The sequence below is a fragment of the Mesoplodon mirus genome, assembly GCF_964341445.2.
Source record: "Mesoplodon mirus genome assembly, chromosome: 15".
Classification (NCBI taxonomy): Eukaryota; Metazoa; Chordata; class Mammalia; order Artiodactyla; family Ziphiidae; genus Mesoplodon; species Mesoplodon mirus.
This window is the reverse complement of record NC_138991.1, coordinates 62,118,961-62,143,599: the sequence shown is the minus strand read 5'-3', so window position 1 is coordinate 62,143,599 and position 24,639 is coordinate 62,118,961. Positions and strand designations below refer to the sequence as shown.

Below are 24,639 nucleotides of genomic sequence, written 5' to 3'. Positions count from 1 at the left end.
GTGACCATCTCACAGAGACCCTTAAAGTCCATGTGGTCCCGTGGTTTTCTAATTCTCAGAGTGCTTTGGAGTTTTCCTACTTTTTGAAATTTTTTTTAATAACTAAGATAAAAGAGCAATAGAAATGTTCATTTTAATAGGAATTTATTACCGGTTTTATATATTGAGGATCTGTGAAAGTTTTACTCAGAAAAGGGTTCAATGGTGGGGACACTTTTTTCAATAACTGACCGAGCCCACTTGCCTTCACAAGTCAGATGAGGGGCAGGGGCAGAGCCGGCCAGAACCTGCGGGCCCAGCTGCCTGCCTACCCCCAGTAGCCTGAACCCCAGTGGCTCTGTCTTGCTTAAGGGAGTGAGGGTACCTCCCTGCAGGGTGGGATGACCCTGAGCTCTAGCTGGGGGTCTCCAGCTTGCAGACCCTGTGGGTGGATGCGTGGTGTGGAGGCGAGTTACATGCTATCAGTAAGGCGGTCTGACAGAGCCATGAAGCCAACTTCCTGGCGCAGTCACAGCTGGAATCCTAGGGCTCATCCACACTGGGCTCTGGCGGGTTTAATTAGGGACTGAGATAGCAGTGTCGTCCCTGGATAGTCGATTTGGCATAAGCACCGACACCCCGAGGACTCAACCCCCCACCCTCTTTCCCTCGCAAAAGAAGGAAGCCAGGCAAGAGAGCAGAGGCCTCGGGCAGGGGAGTGAAAGGGCCAATTTAATGAGAAACTATAAACTGAGACCGGCCACGATTCACAGTGACAGGAGGCCATGCAGTGGCAGTGCGAGACCAGGAGGGGGCGGCAGCAGGATACAGTGGTCCACGTGAGCAAGTTCACAGACAAACCATTCAGGAAATAGACAGTGTGGGCTCACGCCCAGGTCAGGGCTAGTGTCCACCAGGGCACTTGTGCCACTTGTGGCTGCTCCTTTCTCGTCCCCAGCCTGTCCCCCGTCCAGTGCTGCAGCTGCTTCTGCTGCAGTGCCCGCTGTCGGAGCGAGCACAGTGACAGGTGACAGCAAGCCAGCCAGGGCAAAGGGCGCAGCGCTTACTGGGAAGAGGATCCATGGAGAGTGCACCGCAGATCTGAGTGTGCCTGCAAGGAGGCCCCTCCTCTCTGTCACCTCTAGTCCCAGCTGGGACACACCCCACAGAGGTTGTCCCCACATGCAGCAAGGACATGGTATACACAGATGGGCTAGGCTCCTGGGCATTTCTTCTGGCCCTAGCAAAGACCAGGGTTCACAGAGGTGTGGCTGGAAAGGGAGCTGGGCAGGGGCCAGAGGAGAGTCCCTTCTTGGCAAGCTAGGGCCCAATCTCTTACCCCATGGCCTGCAGGTGTGCCAATGTCCACATTACACCAGGTGGCTTCTGGGCACTGTTAAGAGTTCCTGAGTTCTGAGGGCCAGAGTCATTCCTTCTGATCATCATACCTGCCTCTAGCACTCCAAAAACAAACTCAGGCCTGCCTGGGTCCATCCCCCACTCTCAGCCCAGCAGATCAGACATGACTGTGGCTACAGGCTAGGCCCCACTGCAGGCCCCAGGTCTAGGGAACCAACCACTGCTCTGGCTGCTTTTGGTCCCAGGAAGACCCAGGACTGAACCTGTACCTGGCTCAGAAATGGAGGAAGAGACCCCAGCAGGGAGACCATGTGAGATCATTTCCCACTTATCTTTCTGATCACAAACACCAAGCAAACCAGCAGCACACAAGCTCAGTGCCATCCCCCTGCCACTTGTTGACCCTTGGCCTAAAATCCAACAGAATTTTTGCCAAGAGTCAGATGCTCAGGAAAGGGCAAGGCGAAGAGGACAAGACTTCCAGGGGACGGACTGGTGGAACAGCTTCCACCCCCAAGTGGGAGCAGGGAAGTGAGCCACTGAGCGCGGGGAGCAAAGCACAGGGGGCCAGACTGACAGTGGGGAGTCCAGTCCCGGCTCCGTTAGCAGAGGCGCTTGTACGTGTAGATGTAGGCTTTGCAGCTGGGGCACGTGTGCGTCACATCCTTGAAGTCGTTGATGAGGCAAGGGATCAAGCAGCAGCCCAGGTCACACCTGAATCGGAGACGGGAAGAGACAGGGAGGCCTGAAGAAAAGGCGCCGAGGGCCGGGGCCTACTCCAGCGTGGTGGTGGGTGGGCTCAGCCTCCCCACCCAGCAAGCGCTATACCACTTACCCCATGAAGCAGCAGAAGAAGCCCAGCACGAAGTTCATCAGGCCAATCTCGTAGGAGATCTTGGTGGTGATGGCCTGCTGGCAGTGGGGACACACCGTCTGCACGGGCGCACCCTCAAAGATCTCTCCCTGCAGCACTGTCACTGTGGTGGCAGCCCCTGAAGGGACCAGGACCGTGGCCGTATGGCCCCCAGGGCCAGGGTAAGGCCCTGGCGGGTAGGGCCCTGGTGGGTAGTAGCCCATGGGTGGATGGGGGCCTGGAGGAGGGTAGAAACCTGGAATGACACGGAAGATGGAGCAAAGACAGATCACTGCCTTGCCACCTGCCCCATGTGAGAGGTGAGCACAAATCCCTGAGGCCCCCAGCACCCAAGGACATAGGGTGAAGCCTTGGGGACCAGGCCCTGGGCCAAAGTAACCATCCACATTCTCCCAGCCTTTCCTGCTCCCTGTCCCATGGGGGCCAAGACAGAGAAGCTACTTGGCCCAGCCAGATAGGGCAGAGAGCTGGGAACAAGGTCTAACCGCTCCTCTCCTCGGTCTTAGCTTGATGCGTTGGCTCCCTTGCCTCTGACACACAGGGGACAGAGCTGTGCTCAAGGACCTTGACCACAGGAGGGAGAGCCTTGTCTCTCACCAGCCTCTCCTCCCCACCAGCATCAGGTCTTCAGTGTGGTGCCAGGGGCCAGCCCACCTGACCAGGGCCCTTCTCCAGCCTGTGTAGTCTCTCTAAAGAGCTGCTGGGTGAGCAGGATCCCAGGCCTCCACCATGGACTCAGGTTCCTGGCAGCACCTCCAGGAGCCAGCCCTCCCCTGGCAGGGCCCGGGACACCTCTGGCCCACAGAACCTGTACCGTGTTCTAGGGCACCTTCCCATGTCCACCGTCCAGACCCACGATTGGCCCCTTGCCCTTAAACACCCACACAGATAGGCTACCCACTCGCAGCAAAGGCTGGCTGGCAACCCAGGTGACATGCTGGGTGCTGGGCTAAGTGGATTCCTTTCCAGCTTACCTGGAGGCATATAGGTGCTGTCTGCATTCACATGTGGAGGGATGAAGCCAGGCTGGGGCATTGGGTGACCCGGCGGCTCATAGGGTGGGGGGCCAATGTCTGCAGGGGGCAGTGACATGCCCGGTGGGGGCTGCATCACAGCTGGGGAGGTGCGGCCTGGACAGAGAGTGACACAGAGGCAGGGAGAGGAAGCTCAGAGGGCTCCAGCCATTGGCGGAGGGCTGCTCCAGGCACCAGCTCCTAGCAGCTGGAAAGGGCAGGAGACAACAATCAAAGCGCTGAACCCTACCTGGGGTGGGTGGAGCTCCACTTTTCTCCTCCAGAAGGGGGGCTGTGGGGCCCCCAGGGTAAGGAGGGGGCGGCTCATTCGACATCTTTGCTGCTGCTCCTGGACCCTGGAGGACAAACAGAGATGCAAAGTATGCTCCCAGCCCGCCACCCCCAGCCCCCCACCGCCAGTCAGGCACTGGTCTGTGGTGAGGGGCTGCAGCGCGAGGTGTGTGGTCATCCTCAGAGCCGCCCCTGCTGAGCCCAAGCACACAGGGCCTCCTGTGGCTCCTCCTGAAGGTGTCCCCTGCCCCGGGGCTCAGGTCACCTTTCACTCCCCTCCCCATAAATCTCCATGCTTGTGATGGGCTGGGACCAATTCCTTCGAGAGAGCAGACTGGGCTCCCTGTAGGCCCTGGAGACGCCCCACCATTGCTGAGGTAACCCAGCCCAGAGCCACCATCCTCCAACCTCCAGAAACTACCAGCTTCAGGGGTCACCCACACTTCCTTTGTGAAAGCCAGAGTGGGGTGGCCCTGGGAAGGGGACAGAACCCAGCAGCTCGGGAACCTAATCTAGGGCTTCTCACAGGGCAGTCTGGTCACTGGTCCTCTCCTCCCCTCCAACTTAGGGAGCACCAGGCTGGCCTCCACGCCAGGGCACTGTGGCCTGCTTGTGGGAGGGGGTCTGAGGGAGTTTTTACCTCCAATCCCAGGTACTCAGAGGAGACAGGCAGGTGAGGCTCCTTCTACTGCCGGCCTGGGCAGACACACAGGGTTCTGGGGAGCTGTTTCAGGGGGAGAACAGGTAGCGCCCTCAGCAGTGGGGCAGGGCTGCCCTGGGTACCTGGCCCCACGCAGCCATACTCCCTTGGCACTGTATATCTGGTGTCTCCCCCGCTGCCCAGCTCAGCGCCATCCTGTGTCCCTACCCACTCCTCAGCCCCCCTTCCCTTCCCCACGGCTGCTCTCAGGGCCATGGCCAGTCCTCTGTCCACTCCCCACCAGGCCCAGAGCAGCGCCCCCATGTCCACGTGCCCTGTGGGAAGGAATCAGAACCAAGGGCGTCTCCCCACAGCAGCAGCGCTGTTTTGGTCGGGGAGTGGATGGGGTGAGAAGGAAGGAGGTAGCGTTGGTCATTTCCTTCACAAGGTCCACTGAGCACCTGCTGCCGGGTACTGGGGGAGAAGCAGGGGAAGCAGGCCATCCTCCCGCCCCTGAGTCTGCATTCTGTGTCCTTTCGTAAGATACTTCCTTCACTCTATTCAGCAGCATAAAAGGCTAAAAATTAGCAGCATTTTAAAGTGAGACTCATTTTTTTAAACTGATATAATATAAACTAGAAAAAAAACCTAAACAGTATAAAAAATATATACAGTGAAAGCAAGTCTCCTAGTGTAGCTCCCTCCTAGAGCCCATCAGTGTTAAATTCAGAATGATGTGGGGATGGAGGGCCCCAAACAATCCTGCCAGGGGAGAGGGAGCCTGGAGTCACGAAGTTTAAATATTAAATTTAACAAATCAGTGGCAGGGCCAGAGGAACTGAGTCTAAGCAACAAAAGTGAAAAAAGATACAATCAATTTCATCAAAATTTAAAACTTGTGCTTCTAAGGATACCACCAAGAAAGTGGGAAGACAACCCACACAGTGGAGGAAAATTTTTACAAGTAATGTATCTTATCAGGGACCTGTACCATTTAGAATATATAAAGAACTCTCCTAATTCATTAACAAAAAAGATAACCCAGTTTTTTTAAATGGGCAAAAGGATCTGAACATACATTTCTCCAAAGATAAACAAATGCCCAATAAGCACATGAAAAGAACCTGAACACTGTTAGCCAAAAGGAAAATGCAAATCAAAACTACAAGGTACTATTTCCTACCCACCAGGATGGCTAAAATGAAAAGGACAATAACAAGTATCGTGTAGAGAAACTGGAACCCCCAATATTGCTGGTGTAGCCGCTCTGGAAAACAGTCTGGCAGTTCTTCAAAAGGTTAAAATAGAGTTACCACATGACCCAGCAATTCTGCTCCTAGGTATATACCCAAAAGAATTGAAAACTCATGTCCATACAAAAACTTGTACAAGAATGTTCATAGCAGAATTATTCATAATAGCTAAAAAGTGTAAACAACTCAAGTGTCCATCAACTGATAAATGGATAAACAAACTGGAGAGACACACACACACACACACACACACACGTATCCATACAGTGGAATATTATTCAGCCATGAAAAGAGATGAAGTACTGACACAGCTACAACCTGGATGACCCTTGAAAACATTATGCTCAGTGAAAGAAGCCAGACACAAAGGACCCCATATTATATGATTCCGTATATGAAATGTATGGAACAGGTAAATCCATAGGGGCAGAAAGCAGATTCGTGGTTTCCAGGGGTTTGGGGGGCTGGCCATAGTACAGCAATTACAGAGTTCCTTTAGGGATGATGAAAATGTTGTAAAACTGACTGTAATGATGGTTGCACAATTCTGTGAATATACTAAAAACCACTGAATTGTACACAATTATTTAAAATATTTTAATTTTTTGGCCATGCCCTGCAGCATGCGTAATCTTAGCTCCCTGACCAGGGATTGAACCTGTGCCCCCTGCATTGGAAGCACGGAGTCTTAACCATTGGACCGCCAGGGAAGTCCCTGAATTGCACACTTTAAATGGGGAAATCGTATGGTATGTGGATTTTTGTATGTCAATAAAACCTATTAAACTGAAAGAAAACAAAATTGCCCAACCTTATCACCCTAATGCAGCCAGTCTCTGCATGTCCCTGCCAGTCTGTATGTATAGGCACCTATATTTTTATATAGTTGCCATTGTGACAAAGTTTTAAATCCTTTTAACCTTGTGTCACATATATTTCCTCCATCTTGCAAGACTCCATGACCATAGATTTTAATATTTCCAAAAGTGGGCCCATCACTGTTTACATGACCAATCCCTATTAAAGCATTTAGAATGCCCCTTATTACTTTCATAAAAAACTGGAACACCTTTGGCTAATGCTCTTTCCCTTTCTTGGATTATTTCCTTGGGTTAAACCTGTCAGAAATGAGACTATTAGGTCAAAAGGTATGGACATTTTATGCCTTTTGTGAAGGATGATGCTGATTTACAGTGCAAACTCTGAATACTACTGTTATTATGATTTGTAATGTTTTTGTTTTTGTTTTGTTTTTGCGGTATGCGGGCCTCTCACTGTTGTGGCCTCTCCCGTTGCTGAGCACAGGCTCTGGACATGCAGGCTCAGTGGCCATGGCTCACGGGCCCAGCCGCTTCGCGGCATGTGGGATCCTCCCGGACCGGGGCACGAACCCGTGTCCCCTGCATTGGCAGGCGGACTCTCAACCACTGTGCCACCAGGGAAGCCCCTATGATTTGTAATGTTAAGATGACACTTGGTTATGTTTACTACTTTGATCACTAAGAGGGAGGACATCTTCCCAAGTGCTTATCAATTATATGCCAGCTCTTGTGAGTTGCTGCTTATAATTATCCTTTGAAGACATGGAGACCAAGGAAAGACAGGACCTGTCTGAGGTCCCATGGCTTATTAGAGGCTGAGCCAAGCCTAGGACCCTGGCGTGACTCTTCCACCCCCACCTGCAGGTGACTCCTCGTAGCACAGGGTCAAGAACAGTAAACAGCAGAGCCTCTGGAGGACGTCACAGAAGGTCCCTGTCCAGGGGCACTGGCTGTGCATGCTGGGCCTGAGGGCCCTTGCCCAGGCCACTGTCAGTGGCCACAGCCACCCCGATGGGAGAAAAAGGCAGCTTTCCTTAAGGGGCTTGACTCGGGTCTGCAGAAAACTCTAATATGCTGAGTCTGTTAGAACCCGGGCTGGCACCTGCTGCAAACTGCCATGCTCCACCCATCAGGGATGCCTCTGGGGGTGGCTCACCAGGAAACTGGCGGGTCCTGGGTTGCTAAGCGGGCCGGGAAGAGCTGCACTGTGCTTGGCAAGGTGCTTGAGCACCTTTGGGTTTAAGAGGGAGGAACTAGCCCCTCCATGTCTGGGGAGCAGGCACACACACACACTTCTGAGGATGCAGGTGTGGCCTGCCTTGTCACCAAAATCTCTGGATCTAATTCCGTCATCTCCTAGAGCGCAAGAATTCACTCTGGAATCCCACCATCATAATGATGGCATAAGCCCTGCACACAGGGCAGAGGCCTCCCCTGGTGTCCAGCAGAACCTAGAGCAGGCACTGCTGCAGGACACTCATTCCACTCCAGGCCCTGACTACACCACGGCCCAGCTGTTCTGTCTCCTCCCCTCCCCTCCACACCCACACCCACGATGCAGCTGCCTTCCTGAACTGTGGCAGAGACTGGGGGGCAGGCCCCTCCAATACGAAAGAGAGGTTTCTGAAAAACGGCTCACAAAGATTTCAGGAATTCAAACCCCAGTTCCCCTAGTGCCTCCCAATATACAATCAAATGTGTGTGCTCCCACAAAACTGCATTGTCCAAGGTGTAATCAGAAACCTCAAGAATGCAATAATAATAAAAAAAGGCACATGTCCAAAAGCAGAAGAGTTTTCCAATAAAAACGCACACTGCTCAAGTTAAGCTACAAGTGCAAGCGTGGAATCTGATATCACAGCCCCGGCAACTTCACTGTTGGGCAGGTGCTGGAGCGTCCGTTAAAAGAGGCTCAGGAAGGGCCGCAAGTTCCCAACAGAGGAGAGGGAGGCCCATGGTCCTGGGAGCTCGATGAAGCCAACGTGCAGCCCCTGAACCCCGAGACAGGCCTCTCAGCCTCCTGTTTAGATATTGTGGCTACAGACTGTGAAGAAACAGAGTTGTCTGAAAGCCGTCACGACTCTATCATAAACCCAACAGGAGCTCCCGGGGGGTCCAGAGGACGTTACACAGCACACCCCTTTATGCCCTCTGGACTTGGTGGATGCAGAGGTATTACCCAGTCATAGTACTGATAAAATACAGATTCTCTGAGAAGAGAGCTAGAGATCCAGCTGACCGCTCAGCAGCTGGCCAGCCAAGGCGCTGACCCCAGCAGCACGTGGGTGTAAGGTGCAGAGCAGGGTGCCCAGGACCTGGGAGCTGACTCTACCCTGCCATAGGCTTCATGGATTTCCTCTTTAAGGAGCCTTAAATTCCTGCTTACCTGATTTCAGGCAGTTTTGGGGATGCTGGGGAATTTCCACTTCACCCTGGATGAAAGTGAAGTGCCACTGCCCCAGGCGTGACGACTCCTACTTCAGAAGCCACCGGCCTTGGGAGACGGAGCACTTTCGAAAAGCTGAAGTCTGGGCTGGAACTAAGCAGGAGCTGGAAATGTGTGCAGGGCCGAGGCTGGATTCCTAGGGCACCTGTAACAGGGCCCCGAAGACGGAACTGACAAAGGAGATCAGTGTCCCCTCCACTGCATTTTCAGGTTGAGGCCTAGCCTGAAAGGAATGTCCTGACTATGGCCAGGGCAGGGAGGCAGCGTGGAGCGCGTGGCTGGCAAGCTGAGAAGGCGCTGTTGGGACTCGGATCCGCGCCGTGAGCCCACAGCTTCCTCAGGAGCGGAGGACGGACCAAGAGATAACGGGGTGTCCAGAAACTCTGGGACCATCATCCCCTACATGGGAGAGAGGAGAGGGAGGGCCTGCACCCTGTTCCACCAGGGGATGGAATGGGGCCACTTAAAAGCCACATCTTCCCCCACAACCAACACAGTGTAGCACCCCCTGTGCTCCTTTGTAGGAGGGAATTATTCCGGTCACCCTAAAGTGAGATGAAGCCTGTCTCCACGTCTGTCTGTCTGTCTTTGGACCCACTCCCTGCTGCAATCTCATCTCACCTTCCCCAGAGCAGCAGGCACTGGGGCCTCTGGGGTAGGACACAGGGCTGGGCACTTTCTGCAAAGCCAGGTCTCCCCACGTCCCCTAGTGGAGTTAAAAGCACAAGACCTCCCGGCCCTGGGAAACGGCTCTGGCGTTCTGCTCTGCTCCCAGCTACTCACTGTGCCCTGTGGAGAGCGCTGCTGTTGATCCAGGGCCAGAGCCCGGCCAACTGGCAGCAGCCTGTGGTGGCCCAGGTGGCTCCCCGGGGGAGCTGGGAGGGCCTGGGCCCGGGCCAGCAGGATACGCCCCTCACTGGCTCAGCCGCTGCTGCAAACTCCATTCTGCAGTCAGTCTAAGCTGTCCGGCACACCACCATGGGGTGCCAACCCTGCCCCCGGTCCCCCCACCTCAGACAGTCTCTGATGAGGAAACACATCCACACTGCCTTCTGGAGGAGGACTGGGAGGGAAGGGAGGGCAGTTTGGAGCTGAGACGCATCTGTACATGAGTGCAGGTTCCTGGAGGACTGAGGACAGATGTGGGGGACGAGACAGAGATGAAGGGAGAGGACACACCCAGAAGGAGACTTTCTGACATCAGTTTCCCCCCAGGGTCTGCTAGAGCAGCGGTTCTCAAACTTTTTGGTCTCAGAACCCCTTTACACTCAATTATTGAGGGCTCCAAAAAGATTGTTTGTGTGAGTTATATATATCAATACTTACCTTACTAGAAATAAAAAATAAGGAATTGCTACAAGTATTTATTCATTAAAAAGATTAACTCATTACATGTTAACATAAATAAAATTTTAAAAGAACTACTTTCTAAAACAAATTTAATAAGAAGGTGGACATTGTTTTACATTTTTGCAAACCCTTTAAAAGTCTGGCTTATTGTTAATAAGTCTACAAATAACAAATGCTGGAGAGGGTGTGGAGAAAAGGGAGCCCTCCTACACTGCTGGTGGGAATGTAATTGGTGCAGCCACTATGGAAAATAATACGGAGGTTCCTCAAAAAACAAAAAATAGAGCTGCCATATGATCCAGCAATCCCATTCCTAGGTATATATCCGGACAAAACTATAATTCAAAACAATACATGCACGCCTATGTTCATAGCACCATTCACAACAGCCAAGACATGGAAACAACCTAAATGTCCATCAGCAGATGAATGGATAAAGAAGATGTGGTACATATACACAATGGAATATTACTCAGCCATAAAAAAGAATGAGGGACTTCCCTGGTGGCGCATTGGTTAAGAACCCGCCTGCCAATGCAGGGGACACAGGTTTGAGCCCTGGTCCGGGAAGATCACACATGCCACGGAGCAACTAAGCCCGTGTGCCACAACTACTGAGCCTGCGCTCTAGAGCCTGCAAGCCACAACTACTGAGCCCACGTGCCACACTACTGAAGCCTGCACACCTAAAGCCTGTGCTCCGCAAGAAGAGAAGCCACCACAACGAGAAGCCCGTGCACCACAATGAAGAGTAGCCCCTACTCGCCACAACTAGAGAAAGCCCGTGCACAGCAACGAAGTCCCAATGCAGCCAAAAATAAATAAAATTTAAAAAGAAAAAAGAATGAAATAATGACATTTGCAGCAACGTGGAGGGACCTAGAGATTATCATACTAAGTCAAATAGAAAGACAAACACTATATGATATCAATTATATGTGGAACCTAAAATATGACACAAATGAACTTACCTATGAAACACAGACTCATAGACATAGAGAACACTTGTGGTTGCCAAGCGGGGTGGGGGTGGGGGTGGGGAGGGAAGGACTGAGAGTTTGGGATTAGCAGATGCAAACTATTATATAAAGGATGGATCAACAACAAGGTCCTGCTGTATGGCATGGGGAACTATATTCCATATCCTGTCATAAACCATAACAGAAAAGAATATGAAAAAGAATGTATATGTATAACTGAATCTGTTGTATGGCAGAAATTAACACGACACTGTAAATCAACTATACTTCAATAAAATAAAAAAGTCTGGCTTAAGAGAAGGCAGCTGGATGCTCGTATCTTCTTCTCCATCCAATCTGTTGTGATGTTTTGGTTAAAGTATGAGAAAATCCAGCCCCCCACAGTAAGTAGCTGGAAAAGGGAAAGGTATCTGAGTAGTCTTCTCAGCTAATTGTGGATATTCTTCAACACTACACCCAAACCTGACAGGTGGTAGTAGCCTCTTAAAGGTTAGTTGCAATATGGAATCTGAATCTTTAACAACAAATTTTTCCTATTACATTGAAAATCATTGGGCTACCTTGTATTTGGAATGGATCTTTTACACATGCCCCGTTTTATAACAGCATGCATGGGTCATTTGGAAAATAATGGTCCACGATTATGAGCCCTGATTATGTAGATCTAGCAGTGTTAACACATCTCATCATAAGATAGGCCTCCCTCAAAAAAATCACATTGTTAGTATCACCACCAATCCCATCAGAAGAGTCTTTAACTGCTGGGAAGCTGTCAAGCTCACGGCAGATACAAGTTTTCCAAAATCCTGACATTTTCACTTGAAAGCTCAAATTTTATCATTGGCAACAGTAACAAATTTATCATCGGCAACTTATACAAAAACAAAAGGTCCGTTGTTTTCCTTGAATTAGCAGGCTCACTTTGTTCATTTTCAAGAAAATGTCTGCTGAATCCCCAAGTCTGAATAACCATAGTCTGTGTGTCAGTTGTTTTAAATAAATACGGAGCTCCATGAAAACGCTAGTTCAGCTCACAGCTCAAACAGCTGCACACGTGCTTCCCCTTGAGGTCTCCAGCATGCTTCACGTGCGTCCTTTCGTCACACAAAACATTAAAAAAATGTGTACTCAAGGGTCCAGATAATAAACTCAGTAATTTTTACTGCTGCTTCTTAAATGAAACTGGCGTGAACACAACCACAACAACGACTGGCACAGCTGGTGCCACGCCTTGAGCAGAGCTGCGTCCTGCTGCTGTTGCACCGCCAATGCTAATGCCAACACGGTGAAAAAGGCAAATGTAACCAACAACGTCTTGGCGTCCTTATAAACATAGCTCTGACCTTCAGCCCCTGGAAGGTCTCAGGAAGCCTCCAGGAGGCTGCACGTCACCTTTCGAGAGCTGCCGGGCTAGAGGAACCCCCAAGCCGGTAAGAGGGTACCTGCAGGCAGAGCAGGGTCAGGGCCAGAGGGACCGAGAGTCCCAGGACCGAGAGTGGACTGCGCCGGTGAGTCTCTGAGCTGGCTGTTTGTCTCACCGAGGCCCCACCCCAGGGACATGCTTGCTGCAACGTGCAAGGCTTTAAGGAGGCATCAGACTAATTCAGACTCAGCTCCACCACTTTCCAGCTGTGTGACCTCACTGAGCCTCAGTTTCTTGGTTTGTAAATGGGGATAATCATGCCTACCTCTCAGGGTTGGAGCAAGTTTTATAATAAACAGTGTAAGCAAAACACCCAGAGCAGTAGCTTGAGGCCGAGAACACAAGAACACTGAATAAATGGCACCTGCTATTGTGGTCAATTATTGTGAACAACTTCCAACGGGAAGGAAAACAAAACAGGTACTGACGCCTCTGCTTGGCAGCTTCTGCTCCCACAGGAGCAGGGATCCTGGTGTGCATTCCCCCAGGATCCCGGGGTATTCGTAATCAAGCCCAGCCTGAGCGGCTCAGCCCAGAAGAGGTCACTGCGGCACGGCCAAGTGGCGGCCAACTGCTCTGTGAGCCCCTAAGACAACTTCTGGAAAGGAAGAGATACTAGCAATCATCCTAAAGGGCCACCGCTCCTTCCAGGCGACTGCCCTGGAGCTCCATGGGCTACAGTGCCCCAGGAAGGGCACTCTGCCCAGACCCTGGCATCCACCCAAGACCCTAGTGGCAGCAGCTGCAGGGCCAAGTTTCCCACAGCCGGGCTGGCCTGCCCACTGCCTCCTGCCAGAGGAACTCACCCCCCACCCTCCGGCAGCCATGGCACCAGGATGCCAGCTGGCCTCAGAGGGGCTCCTCTGTCCCCAGGAGGCAGGTTCCAGGCGTCTGGCCAGAGGGGCTTTGGGCTTTGCCGGGGAAACTGAAAGGCAGCTTTCCGCCTTGCCCACAGCCTCGCATCTGCTGAACCAAGGAGGCGCCCACTGCTCTGTGAAGGGTGGAGGCCGGGGGTGAAAGCCAAGCGCCTTGGGGGGGTCCCCTGGGCCCACCCAGAGAATGGGGGAAGGGGAGCACACTCAGCCTCTCCTGAGCAAGGGGGCCTGGCCCACATTGTCCACACCCCGCCTGCCCACTGTAGAGGCTGCGTGGACCATGAAGGACCAGGCAGCGTGAGGTGTCCCTACGGCTGGGGGCTTATTCACCAGGGATGGCCACTGACTCCCTGGGCGACGCCACATACCGTCCTGTTCTCCCAAGTTGCCAGAGGTGGGCTTAAGGACAGTCTGTTTGGTGGCCACTTAACAGAGGCCCTCGGAGGGGGACGGCACTTCCTCTGGGAATAACCAACCGTCTGTTGGTGCTGATCATTGTGTAGCACCTACTTTGCGCTGGGCACAGGCTGGGAAATGTCAGGGAGTGAGCGGCTCGGTCCCTGCCTTCCAGAAGCTCACGACTGAGTGGGGGAGACAGGAGTCAAATACACACCAGAAACACCAAACCTAAGTACACAGTGAAACCAGTGGTGTACAGGGAAGTACACTGTGAAAGTACCGAAAGATCAGACCCGTTCCGGGGGTCAGGGAGCAACTCTCCAAGTAAGCCGGGGGGAGGAGGTGGGGTCAATGAGACTAGCAGGCAAAGGAGAGGACGGGACAGTGGCAGGACAGTGAGTCACAAGGCCTCAGGAAGGAGGCTGCGCCTGCTGTGGGTGGCCAGACAGCAGCCTGGAGCCATTGAGCCTCAGGACTGTTTCAGAGGTACGAGGCGCAGGGGCTGCCCTGCAGCGCACAGACCTCAGATCCCCACAGAGGACCTGGGCCAGTAGGCAGGATAAGGACCTCAGGCCACACAGCCCACAGCAGCACCCCGGCCCTTCTCCTCTGAGCAGCCACCCCCCACCCCACGCACCACCCCCTCAACTCAGCCTTCAGGAACAAAGACACTGACTTCCTTTCTAGACCGGCAGTAAAATTTGAAGAGCGCCACCGATGGATTGTATGACCCTATATAATCTCTCCACGCCTCGGTTTCCCCACCTGGACCACAGAACTCCATTTTTATTCAGGGCAGCAGTATCTTTGCTAAGATGTTCTCAGCCCTTCTTACAGTCATGTGACCATGTGGCTAAGTTCTGGCCAATAAGTCACAGTAGAGTGACATATGTTCTTGTTGGAAGGTGCTAAAAGGGAGCCACCTCGGCTGGGAGATGGAGCCCATGTCCTCAGGCCCTCCTGCCTGCTGCCAGGAAGATGGATGTGACAGCCCTAGCGGCCGTGCTTGACCACGAGGTGACCTTGGGAATGGAAGCTGTGCTAAGGACAACTGAAGGTGCCCAGGCCCTGGATGACCATGGAGATACCATTCCAGCACTGAATGGACCACTTCTCTCACCGATCTTGTAGTGAGAGAGAAACAAACTAACTTGTTTTCGCTGGGGTTACTGTGAGTTTCCTAGTAAATGCAGCCAGACCTCAATATCAAAGAGAAATAGAAAAGCTAGTTTTCCAGTAATTCTCAAATCCAAGGTAGCCAGAATCTACTTGTGATTGGTAAATTTCCAGTTAGTTATTAACAAGGAAGGAAAACAAGTACCATTAAAAAGAAATAGTGCTCCTTGGGCCTGAAGGTATGTACACAAGTGGTCCATCATTGAAAAGCTCCCATTAGGACTTCCCCATGCCTTGGCTTCCTCTAGCTCACACTGCCTTGCCGAGCAGGCCCCTAGGCTGCCAAGTTCAGCCCTGGAGGGACTGGAAATCCTGAACTCAGCCCCTTTTCCCTTGTCCTTAAAGATGCAGGCAGGACAAGAGAGACAATCCCTCCCTCAGATAGCATCACTGGTGGCTGCAAACCATTTAACGCTTGAACCTGGGTGTATCTGATGCCTTGGGAATTCTAAACACTTCAAAACAAGCTAAAGACATGGAAAAGACCAGAAAGTAGATCTGGTTCTCCCATCTGTCTGCTCTCCTCCCACCCAGCCCTACACTCTTCTCCCTGATGAGTATCATGGCTCAACAGAGCTGATACATCAGCCTAAGCCGATGGCCCCAAATACCACAGCCTATGCCCTTCCCCGGGGAGGCTTGAGCACTGATGTCACAGGCCAAGCAGGAAGGGCAGACTCCTCACCTGCTGATACCCAGGCACTAGGTCCCACCCATCTGGCCACCTAATGTTCCAGAGTCTCAGTTTTCTCATCTGTGAAATGGCAGCAGCCGTCCTTGACCCACCGAGTTGTGATGAGGCATAAATGAGGTCATGGATGAAGAGCACGCAGCTCAGAGCCTGTCACATAGTGTTCAATAAACACAAATCATGGTTTGCATAAATACAAATAGTTGTATTTATGGAAATGCAAGCAGAGTGTGGGAAAAGGAAGTATACAATAAAACAGAAAAGAGAATACATTGGTTGCTCTTAATCAGAAGCAAAATCAAAAGGCAGATAGGACTCAAAGAATGGTTCTAAGCTAAAAAGTAGTAAGACTTCTAGGAACTGTGATGATGATGACAATCATAAATGCACAATTTACATCATGCTGAATTCTGGTCAGGGCCGTGGCAAACCACTCTGACTCCCCGTGACAGAGGCAAGGGCACCTGGGCCACAGCAGAGTGGGTTCATGCAACTTTTCTGGAGGACAATCTCACTCCTGTACATTCTTTTTAACACATTAATTCCATTTCGAGGCATTTGTCCTAGAAATAAATGAACACATGAGCAAAGGTTCACATGTAAAAATGTTTCTATATATCAACGTCTTGATGTTCAACCAAAGGGACTAGTTACCCAGGTGGTTAACCTATACGATGTAACTATATTCACTCCCTCAAAATGATGTGGATCTACCTTTACTGACATAGGAAGATGGACTTGATAGAGCACCACGTAGCATGTACAGTGCGATCCCTTCTCAGAGAGACGTGTGTATTTACATGTAGATTACACACCAAATGTTAAGGGTGGTTTTTTCTGGATAGTGAGATTTTGGATGATTTGTTTACTTACACACACACACACACACACACACACACATATAGAAACTTTTTATTTCTGTGTAGTTTCTAGTTTTTACAGGGTGGGCAGCTCCTTTGGTTGGTTCCTTCCTCAAAATGCTCACTGTAAGTGTGTTATATTTATGTGTATTCCTCCTCAGTCCAGAAAAGGTGTCTCTGACCATAATCTAGTTCTGTCTGTAGGGAAAGAAATGCTCCAAGGAGCAAACCCAAGGAATGGGCTGTTCCCCTCTCATGACTTGGAGTGGGCTTTGCTTCAGTTTTGTAGGAATTTGGTAACACAAGTCAGTTCTCTGTACCAAGTCACTTCCCAGTGCTCCAGTAAAACTGAAGGTCTAGACCTGTGGAGCTGGGACATAAAGGCCATCTAAGGTAGTTCTAGCCTCAGAGACCCTGCCTGGAGAGCCAGCAGGAAGTCACCTGGCAGAGGAGGCAGGTGAGAAAATCCCAATAGACACATGACAGAACTGAGACTGACTGAGGGCTTGACCGAGGTCACTAGCTGGAGCTGGTGCTGGGGGCACAGGACTCCTCCTGCCCTCTGAGCCGCCTCCCAGGCAGGACCACGCTCAGGGGCTTGGATTCTGCATGTTCTACCGCTGACACAGAAGAAGGAAGTACAGACAGGAGGGGGATGAGGAGCAAAGGGCAGAAAACAGATGCAGCTGCAACCACGAGTGGATAAACAAGTCATCTGCACCTGCTGGACAGGCAGGGCTTGGTAACCAGAAGGCTGACTAATTTTAGAAATGCAATGAATCTAAAGAACCATCACTTAGGCAATGAAAGTGGAACCCTGAAAAGAAAAAGTCCTTAACTGTGCCTTTGTTGAGCTGACACAAAATGGAAGGCAGCTGTGCTCACCACTACACCACCTACACGAGCTGACACAAATGGACAGTCTTTGGGTTGACTCTACTTTAACTGGTTATCTGAGATCAAGATACACCATCCTGATCCAGGAAAAAGCTCTAGGGCCTTAAGTGCAGCCAAGCCACGTGGCTACTACAAGGTCCCCATCCAGCTATAAGAGTCTTATTTTGGACACAAAGGCCTGCTGGCCTTGCTGGCCCAGGAGAGGAACTCAGCCTGCAGCTGGGCCTTGCCCAGGTCCCCCCATTCCACTGGGGGTGGGGGAACCTCTATGCTCCCAAGGGAATGGCTTTGCCTTTCTGCCCTCATGAACTCCGAGTCCCGTAGGTACTGCTCATTTTCCATGAGCACAAGGAGGGAGGGCCTCTGCATCATTTAAGTCCCTCCTGTTGCAGGCAGTCTCTCAATTCTTTTACACTAAGCACTGCTGGGTGAAGAACAGCAGCTGCAGTCAGTCCAGCATGGCACGCTTCTAGAGGTCACCTGGATGGAATCAGTGAAAAGAAAGAAGCCCAAAGCCAGCAGACACCTAGCAGACCAGTAATTATTCCTGGGGTAGGGCCTCACAATTGCAATGCTTAGATGTGCCGTAAACACCCTGTGAAAGGGCACACGGTAAGAAGCTGCGTACAGAACTGACGGAAAACCCAAGAACACACTAACAGTACAGGGATACTCTCCAGTGGCAACGCCCCTACGTGTAGCAAGAGGCGCTCACATGACTGGCACTGACAATCCAGAGGGGCTAGCGTCCAGGACAAGGACACAATGTCCACAAAGGTGAAGGGGAAGAGCCGGAAAAGTGCCCTGGGAAACCTGAGTGGGGAACACATCTAATCAGCATGTGAAATTACACTCCATGAAACAGTATATGGAAGTTGAACTAAATTCATATCACTCTAAATGGACATCTGACCCAAAGAGCTGGCTTGTGCCATTTGGGACAGAATTATTTTGGATCTTCTCTTTGAGGAAATAAGAGCTCACGCTGTATCTGGGGTTGCCTTATTTTCGGCCATGTGCGTATTTCTCTATGTTTCATACATCTAGAGGCCACCTTTCAGGCCACAAGTGTCTCTAGGGATCACCAAGTCCAAGGTCTCAGCTGACATATGTTTGGTCTTCAGACATTACTAAGCACCCATGAAGGCAGGCTTGAGCGCGGTGCTGCAGATAACAGTGGGCAAGACGGCCGCGCCTGCCCTCCGGCTGCTCCCTGACGGGGAGCCTGGCCCAGCTGCTCAGACAAGAGTCGAGTCTCAAACCAGTGCTCCTTCCCACTGCAGCTGGCTCAGCCCCATCTCTCATCTCACACATTTTCCAAAATGTTTCTCAAAATTTTGCCTAAGCAGAATCTTGAACACCCAACAAAGTGCTTCACGTAGTGGAATTCCATCGTGTGAGCGTACATGGATTTCACTGCACCCAGGACAAAAAGAGAAACAAGTGAAGTGAGCTGACCAGTCCCTCCCTTTCTCCTGGAACCGAATGAGGGCTCCTGCATGCCTCCCCTGGTGCCACCCAAGGCCTCCACAGGGCACCAGGACCTGAGGCCTCTGCCCTGCCGGCTGACTGCAGCCCTGACCACTGCACGTTCACTAGGGAATTCAACTCTATGCATATCTATGTTCCCCGCTCCAGGGAGGATGGAGCACACACAGACCACGGGCCCTACACCTCAAGGCTTTACCAGCCAGTAGAGAGATGGGACAGCTGAAGGGCAGACACATACATGATTTCATTCAACACACAAACAGCCAGCACGCATCTAGGCCCTGAAGATGGGGGAAACTACAGATTTCATGTCACAATCCAGCGGGGGAGGGGCTGTAAAACACAGAAACTGGTAAAACACATTGTATGTCAGCCAGTGAGGCGCACCGTGGAGGACAGAGGAGCAGGGAAGCGAGGGCTCCTCTGAGCGGGAACCTTCAAGCAAAGACAGGACAGAGGTGAGGCGAGAGCCACAAGCCATGTACACAGCTGGGGAAAGGTCCTGGGGAAGTGAAGTTCCGTGCAGAGGCCTGGAGCATGTCCACACGCCCGTGGCTAGGCAGGCGGCTGGGCAGAGTCGGGGCAGGAGTGAGATGGAGGGCTTCCCGTGCTGTGCCTGGGCACTAACGTGGGTCCCCGAGAGTCCTGAACCCTACAGTGCTTGGCCCCCACCTCTGGCGGGCACAGGTTCTTTTTGGCCAGTGTGACTGGGACCGCAGAGAAATGGGCCCCGGTGTGGCCCCCATACTCCCCAGGCAAAGCAGGTAGACAGGTGACCCAAGCTCGCCTGAGCTTGCCTCCATGGGGACAGAAACCAAGGCCTGCCCCGAGTGCCAGAGCTGAGAAGTGGTCACGTGAGCAACATAGAATTCCCCTAGCTCTGGGATTAGCCAATTTTATTCAGCAGAGCCATCACTACCCAAGTTTGTTTGCTTATTCTTTGTTTCAAGTGACTACCTGTTTGAAAAGACTTAAGATTCCTGACTCTTTAATTCAGCCAACATTTTATAGGCCCTCTATAGAGGCCACTCACCTCCCTGGTCCCTGCCCTCAGGGAGCTGCAGATCCAGCTGGAAAGCCAGCTCACACTTGAAAAAATTTTGCAAAAGATACCCAGCAAAACCCAAATGAGAATATGTGACAGTAGGTGCTCCAGGTGAGAGAGGGGGCGGTCTGTGGGTGGGGGCCCTGGGAAGGCTTCAGGGACCAGGTGGGCCCTAGGTAGGCCCCGCAAGGAGGTGGGCAGGGGTTCCAGGACTGGAGCAAGAGTCACTAGGAGCAAGCGGGAAAGAACTGTGGTCAAAGGCCCAGCCTCTCCAGGCAGACCGGCAGCTCCCAGAGGGCAGGGGTGGTGTTTGGGGACAGTCTCTCCACAGCCCCAGGCAGTACATCAAATATCAGCTGACCAGTTGGATGATAACACAGCCTGGCTGATACTCCCAGGCAGCAGCTCTGTCCCCCAGCCCGCAGGCCCTGCTTCAGTTAGCAGTACCCCTGTCCCCAAGATGGACGTCTGAGAGATGTTCCAGAATTGTCTCTGCCCCTTAAAACTTGACCTGTCAGCAAGCCTTGTGAATGCCATGGTTCACAAAGCTCTCAGAGCTCATCTACTGGTCAAGGTTCAAGGTCAAGGTTTACTGGTCAAGGTTTAAGGGGAAAAGTCTGGACTTGGCCGTGTGTTCCAGATCTCTCTACCACACTACACTCCAGCCACCCAAGACTGTAACTCGCCCTTTCCCAAACAAACCAAACCCCACCCCCACCAAAGAACCTTTCCACCGACCATTCCTTCAGACTCCAGACCCTCTTTCCAGAAGATGGAGCCTCTCCTGTAATTCCCTGTGGTGGGGATCCTCTGTCCTTCACTCTTGTCACCCCACTGGAGAACACTGGGACTCTCCCCCTCATTTTCCTGGGACCCAGCTCAGTCCCTGCCACCGTCCTGGCAGGTCGGTGAGGGAAGGCTTCCCATGCTGTCCCTAACCCACAGCCACTGGGCCAGAGCACAGCCTGAGCCGAGAAGCAGTGTGCTGGCTTCCCGATGAGAGTGCCAAAACTCCAGACAAGAAAAGAAACCCTTTCTTGAGTCCCAGTCGAGTCCAGGGAGCAGTTTTCACAAGGGGGCCGGGGGAGCCCCTACTTCCCTTCAACCCTGCTATCCCAGGAGAGCTGGGTTTGGGGCTCGGCTCTGCCATTATTTGGCAACCCTGGACAAGTCATTTGGTATTCTGGCTGCTTCCTCAGCCGTGAGACTCAGAGGTGCCTGAGCTGCATCTGCAGAGCTGACCCTGCATGCAATGACAAAACACAGGTGAGAGCTCTGTCCGGTGGGAACAAAGCACACACAAAAGGCACACACTGCAGACAAAACTTCATTCCCTGCTGTTTCCCCAACTTGTAAGACTATTGCTCTTAATGTTAATTAGAACTGTGACAACCCTTTCACGTCTTCCTGAAGTAATAACAGGTTAGAACTCTCCTCAAGCCCCAACCAGGGAGACCCTTCCGCCATTCCCTACCTACTTCCACCTTCCCTGGCCTCTGTTTCTCCTTGAAGGAAAAACACAGACACTGAAACAGATCTGAGTTTAGACTGAATCAACACTTATTGAACACATTATGTATCCAGCACCTTCACAATTTTTACTGGACACCTCCTTGTGGTAAGAACTGGTCTGGATCACCCAGTGGACAGACCACACAGGAGCTCACAGCACCCACAGATCAGGAGTACCAAAAAGGTGATGAGAAATGTTTTCTGGAAAAATGATCAAACATTACCAAAAACACATCACAACCACTTTCATAGAAAGATCAGAACGTCAGTGGCCTTCCTTACCCTGCACTGCATGGTTTCGTGCTGTCTTCAGTCTAATACTAGGGGCCCCTAATCCTCTCAGCGCTTCCAGCAGAGACAGGCCTTCATCTGGGTGTTGCTCCTCACCTACCACAGATGCAGCAATTGAGGGTCTGGAAGGGCAAATGACTTGTCACACAGCTTGGAAGTGACAAAAAGGCCTCTAGCGTGGTCTGCCCTCTCAGGGCGAGAGGCTCTGCCTGCCACAGGTCCCAGGCCCGGTGCCCCCTGTCCCCTGCAGCACTAAGTTGCACTGCAGCCTCTATCACCTCCAGGGGAGATGTGTCTGGGAGAGACCTGACTATGCAGAGAAGAGAGAACGAAGACCTTTGTGGGATCCTAGAAACCGGCACATTTCCATTCTGTGCACTCCATTTCCAAGTCCCTTTGTGGGGCACAATAAGCCTCATGCCACCACTGCCAGCCTGGCTCTCCTCCTCTCTCCTCCCCACTAAGGGCCGAGCTCCCACTGCATGCTGCCCTCTCACTGGCACAACTGCCTTCCTCCTCGTAAGGGCAGAGACATCAATATAAGATGCAATATAAGATGCCATGACTTTAACTGCCACACTTCCCTGACTGTGTCCGATATGAGTACAAATACATCCGTGCATTTGAATGGTGTTTCTGAAAGTGGAGACGAATTTTCACAGGACCTGTCTCTTCTCTCCCCTTCAGACCACTGAAGAGGGTTAGGGTTGGTATCTGTGGCTATGGAATAAAGTACCTGGGCCCAAGGGACTCAGAGCTTGTTCACTGGGCTACGGAGCCCTGTGCTCTAGGGCTTTAGAAAACACACCAAACCAGCAGATTCAAACCAGGAAAGCTTATAGTGTAAAGAGCAGGAATGGCTTGCGAGCTGACGACTTACATCAGTTCCTGCCAACGCAATGTGTGGGGCGACCTGGCCATCGGGACACATCCCATCAGTTCCCACTCAAAACAATTCTGTTCCCTGAAGTATCATTCTATGTCACACAGTCCATGTTTTTGCTCTTAGGGTGATTCTAGAACCATGGCCTGCTGTTTTCAAATCTTTGCAAGCACACATGTAAAGCTCTTTCTTGGTTCCAGAGGCCCATCCTATAGAAAAACCTCCAAAGTCCTCAGCTCCTCAGGGACGGGAGACAGAGAGAATGACTCTCAAATATGCAGTCAGTTAAAAAACAAGAAGAATTCTAAGACTACTTAATAATATGCATGTTTAACTATATAGGGGGGTATAGACCGATATCTGCAACTTACTTTGACACACATAAAAACAAAAAAATCAGATGGACTGCTGGATGGTTAGATTTGTGATAAAGTACAATAAAATGCTGGACATTCTAGGTGGCATTCACTGTAGAATTTCTTCAACTTTCCTGTACGTTTGAAACTTTTCATAATTAAACGTTTGGCAGAGGGCAAGGCAGAGCTGGCGTGCTTCTCCCCACCAGACTCTTAGATCAGCCCTGAGGGAAGAAAGCAAGCACGGAGGAGCAAGGTCACACTTGCTAGGCATTGCCCTGCCCAGCAGCCCACAGGACACACATGAAACTGGTATAAACGCTATGCTCAAGGTCCATCCTCCTCACACTAAGACCAAGGTTCTCAACCCCAAATGAGCCCGAGAATTATCTGTGGAACTTATTAAGTCAAGTCCTGGGGCACATCTCATAACTGCTACATCTTAACCTCTGGGGGTGGGTCCCCGGAATCGGCCCTTTTAACGAGGGCCCCGATGACTCTGATGCAGAGGATCTTAGGCCCATACTGGAGAGACTTATAGCCTCTTGTTCCTTACCTGACACCTGTTGAGAGGCCTCCTGGGAACATTTAGAGGAAAGAAAAAACACGCATATCCTTTAATAAGTCAAGTGCCCAAACCCGGGCTCGCATGACGCCATGAGTTCAGCTACACCAAAGTCCTCGATGGCATGAGGTTGGGCCCAAAGATAGGCCAGGTCACTGCCTCCACCCCCGGCACCGGCGTGTGCGGTCGAGAGCGGGAGCAGAGATTTACAGATGCAGGCAAACCAGGGCGGGCGGGGGAGGGAGAGCCGCGCGGGGCCCGCCTGGCCTGCCAAGGTCACCACAGCAGAGCTCAGCAGAGGCTTCTTTGTCGCCGGGACCCTCCTCCCGACCCCCCTCCTTGAGGAAACAGCCCGTGCGGAAAACCTGGGATGGTACTTCCCCAACCTTCCCTGCAGAGGATGTGGGAGGCGTGATAGCGGGACCCGAGGAGCGGGCCGGCAACCCTCGGGGCACCGAGCCCGCCGGCCGCCGAAGCCTGGCTAAGCTGTCACCGCAGCCCCGCGGGTGGCCGGCCAACCCAGCGACGGTACAGCGTCAAAACCCCAAGGCCGCTCTGGATCGCATCAGCATCCTGGGAGGAGGCGACCGGCCCGCTGCGCCGCCCCCGGGGTCCCTTTACCTCGAGAGGCCGGCAGCCCAAGGCCGAGCAAACGCCGAGACAGCCCGGGTCCAAGCGCTCGGAGGACAAGACCCTCAGCCCCGCAGGGCTTTGCGCGCACCCCCCCCACTCGCCCAAACGCCTCTGGGAGATGTAGTCCGTTCTGGTGCCCGAAACGCGCTCCGCGGGCCAGCGGGACCACAGTGCCCGGCGTGCACCGCGCGGGCGCCGCGGGCGGGGCCGGGGAGGGGGCTGCGCGGTACGAGGTCGTACCCCTCCCCGCACAGGCCGCGAGTGCCCAGCCCTGCTCGCAGGGGTCTCCGCGGGAAGTCGTCTAGAATGGTCGAGGCGACTCACCGTCGCCGCGGCAGCCGCGGCGGCCGCAGCAGCAGGAACAGCCGCCTCCGCAGCTCGCAGTCGCGCGTCTGTCAGAAGGAGGCGGGTAGACTTTGGAGCAGGGCCGAGGCCCGTGGCGTCACAGCGAGGGGTGGAACCATGCGGTCGAAGGAGGGGCCATGAGGTCAGTGCAGGGGCGGGGCCTCGAGGCGGCACGTGACTAGCCCTGGTGA

At 52.4% G+C, this 24,639-nt stretch overlaps 1 protein-coding gene across 4 annotated transcripts; it reads right to left on the bottom strand.

The window, feature by feature from the left end:
- Nucleotides 1–127: 127 nt before the first annotated feature.
- On the bottom strand, nt 128–24,513 carry CDIP1 (cell death inducing p53 target 1). 4 transcript variants are annotated; one of them, XM_082645495.1, is made up of 6 exons: nt 24,428–24,513; nt 4,157–4,240; nt 3,476–3,581; nt 3,187–3,342; nt 2,174–2,447; nt 128–2,052 (listed from the first exon to the last, which is right to left on the bottom strand). In XM_082645495.1, the coding sequence occupies exons 3-6, from the start codon at nt 3,558–3,560 to the stop codon at nt 1,941–1,943; spliced, it is 627 nt and encodes a 208-aa protein (XP_082501621.1). In that variant the 5' UTR covers nt 3,561–3,581; nt 4,157–4,240; nt 24,428–24,513; the 3' UTR covers nt 128–1,940. The 4 variants fall into 4 exon arrangements, with proteins under 4 accessions (XP_082501621.1, XP_082501619.1, XP_082501622.1 ...); XM_082645493.1 differs by lacking the exon at nt 24,428–24,513 and adding an exon at nt 24,092–24,172; XM_082645496.1 differs by lacking the exon at nt 4,157–4,240 and having other exon boundaries at nt 24,428–24,507.
- Nucleotides 24,514–24,639: the final 126 nt, after the last annotated feature.

Excerpts from the sequence above, each read along its gene's own strand:
- CDIP1 (XM_082645495.1), bottom strand. The coding sequence starts at position 3,560 with ATGTCGAATGAGCCGCCCCCTCCTTACCCTGGGGGCCCCACAGCCCCC. Across the intron at positions 3,343-3,475 it reads TGGAGCTCCACCCACCCCAG|GCCGCACCTCCCCAGCTGTG; the intron begins GTAGGGTTCAGC and ends CTCTCTGTCCAG. Across the intron at positions 2,053-2,173 it reads TTCTTCTGCTGCTTCATGGG|GTGTGACCTGGGCTGCTGCT; the intron begins GTAAGTGGTATA and ends TCTCCGATTCAG.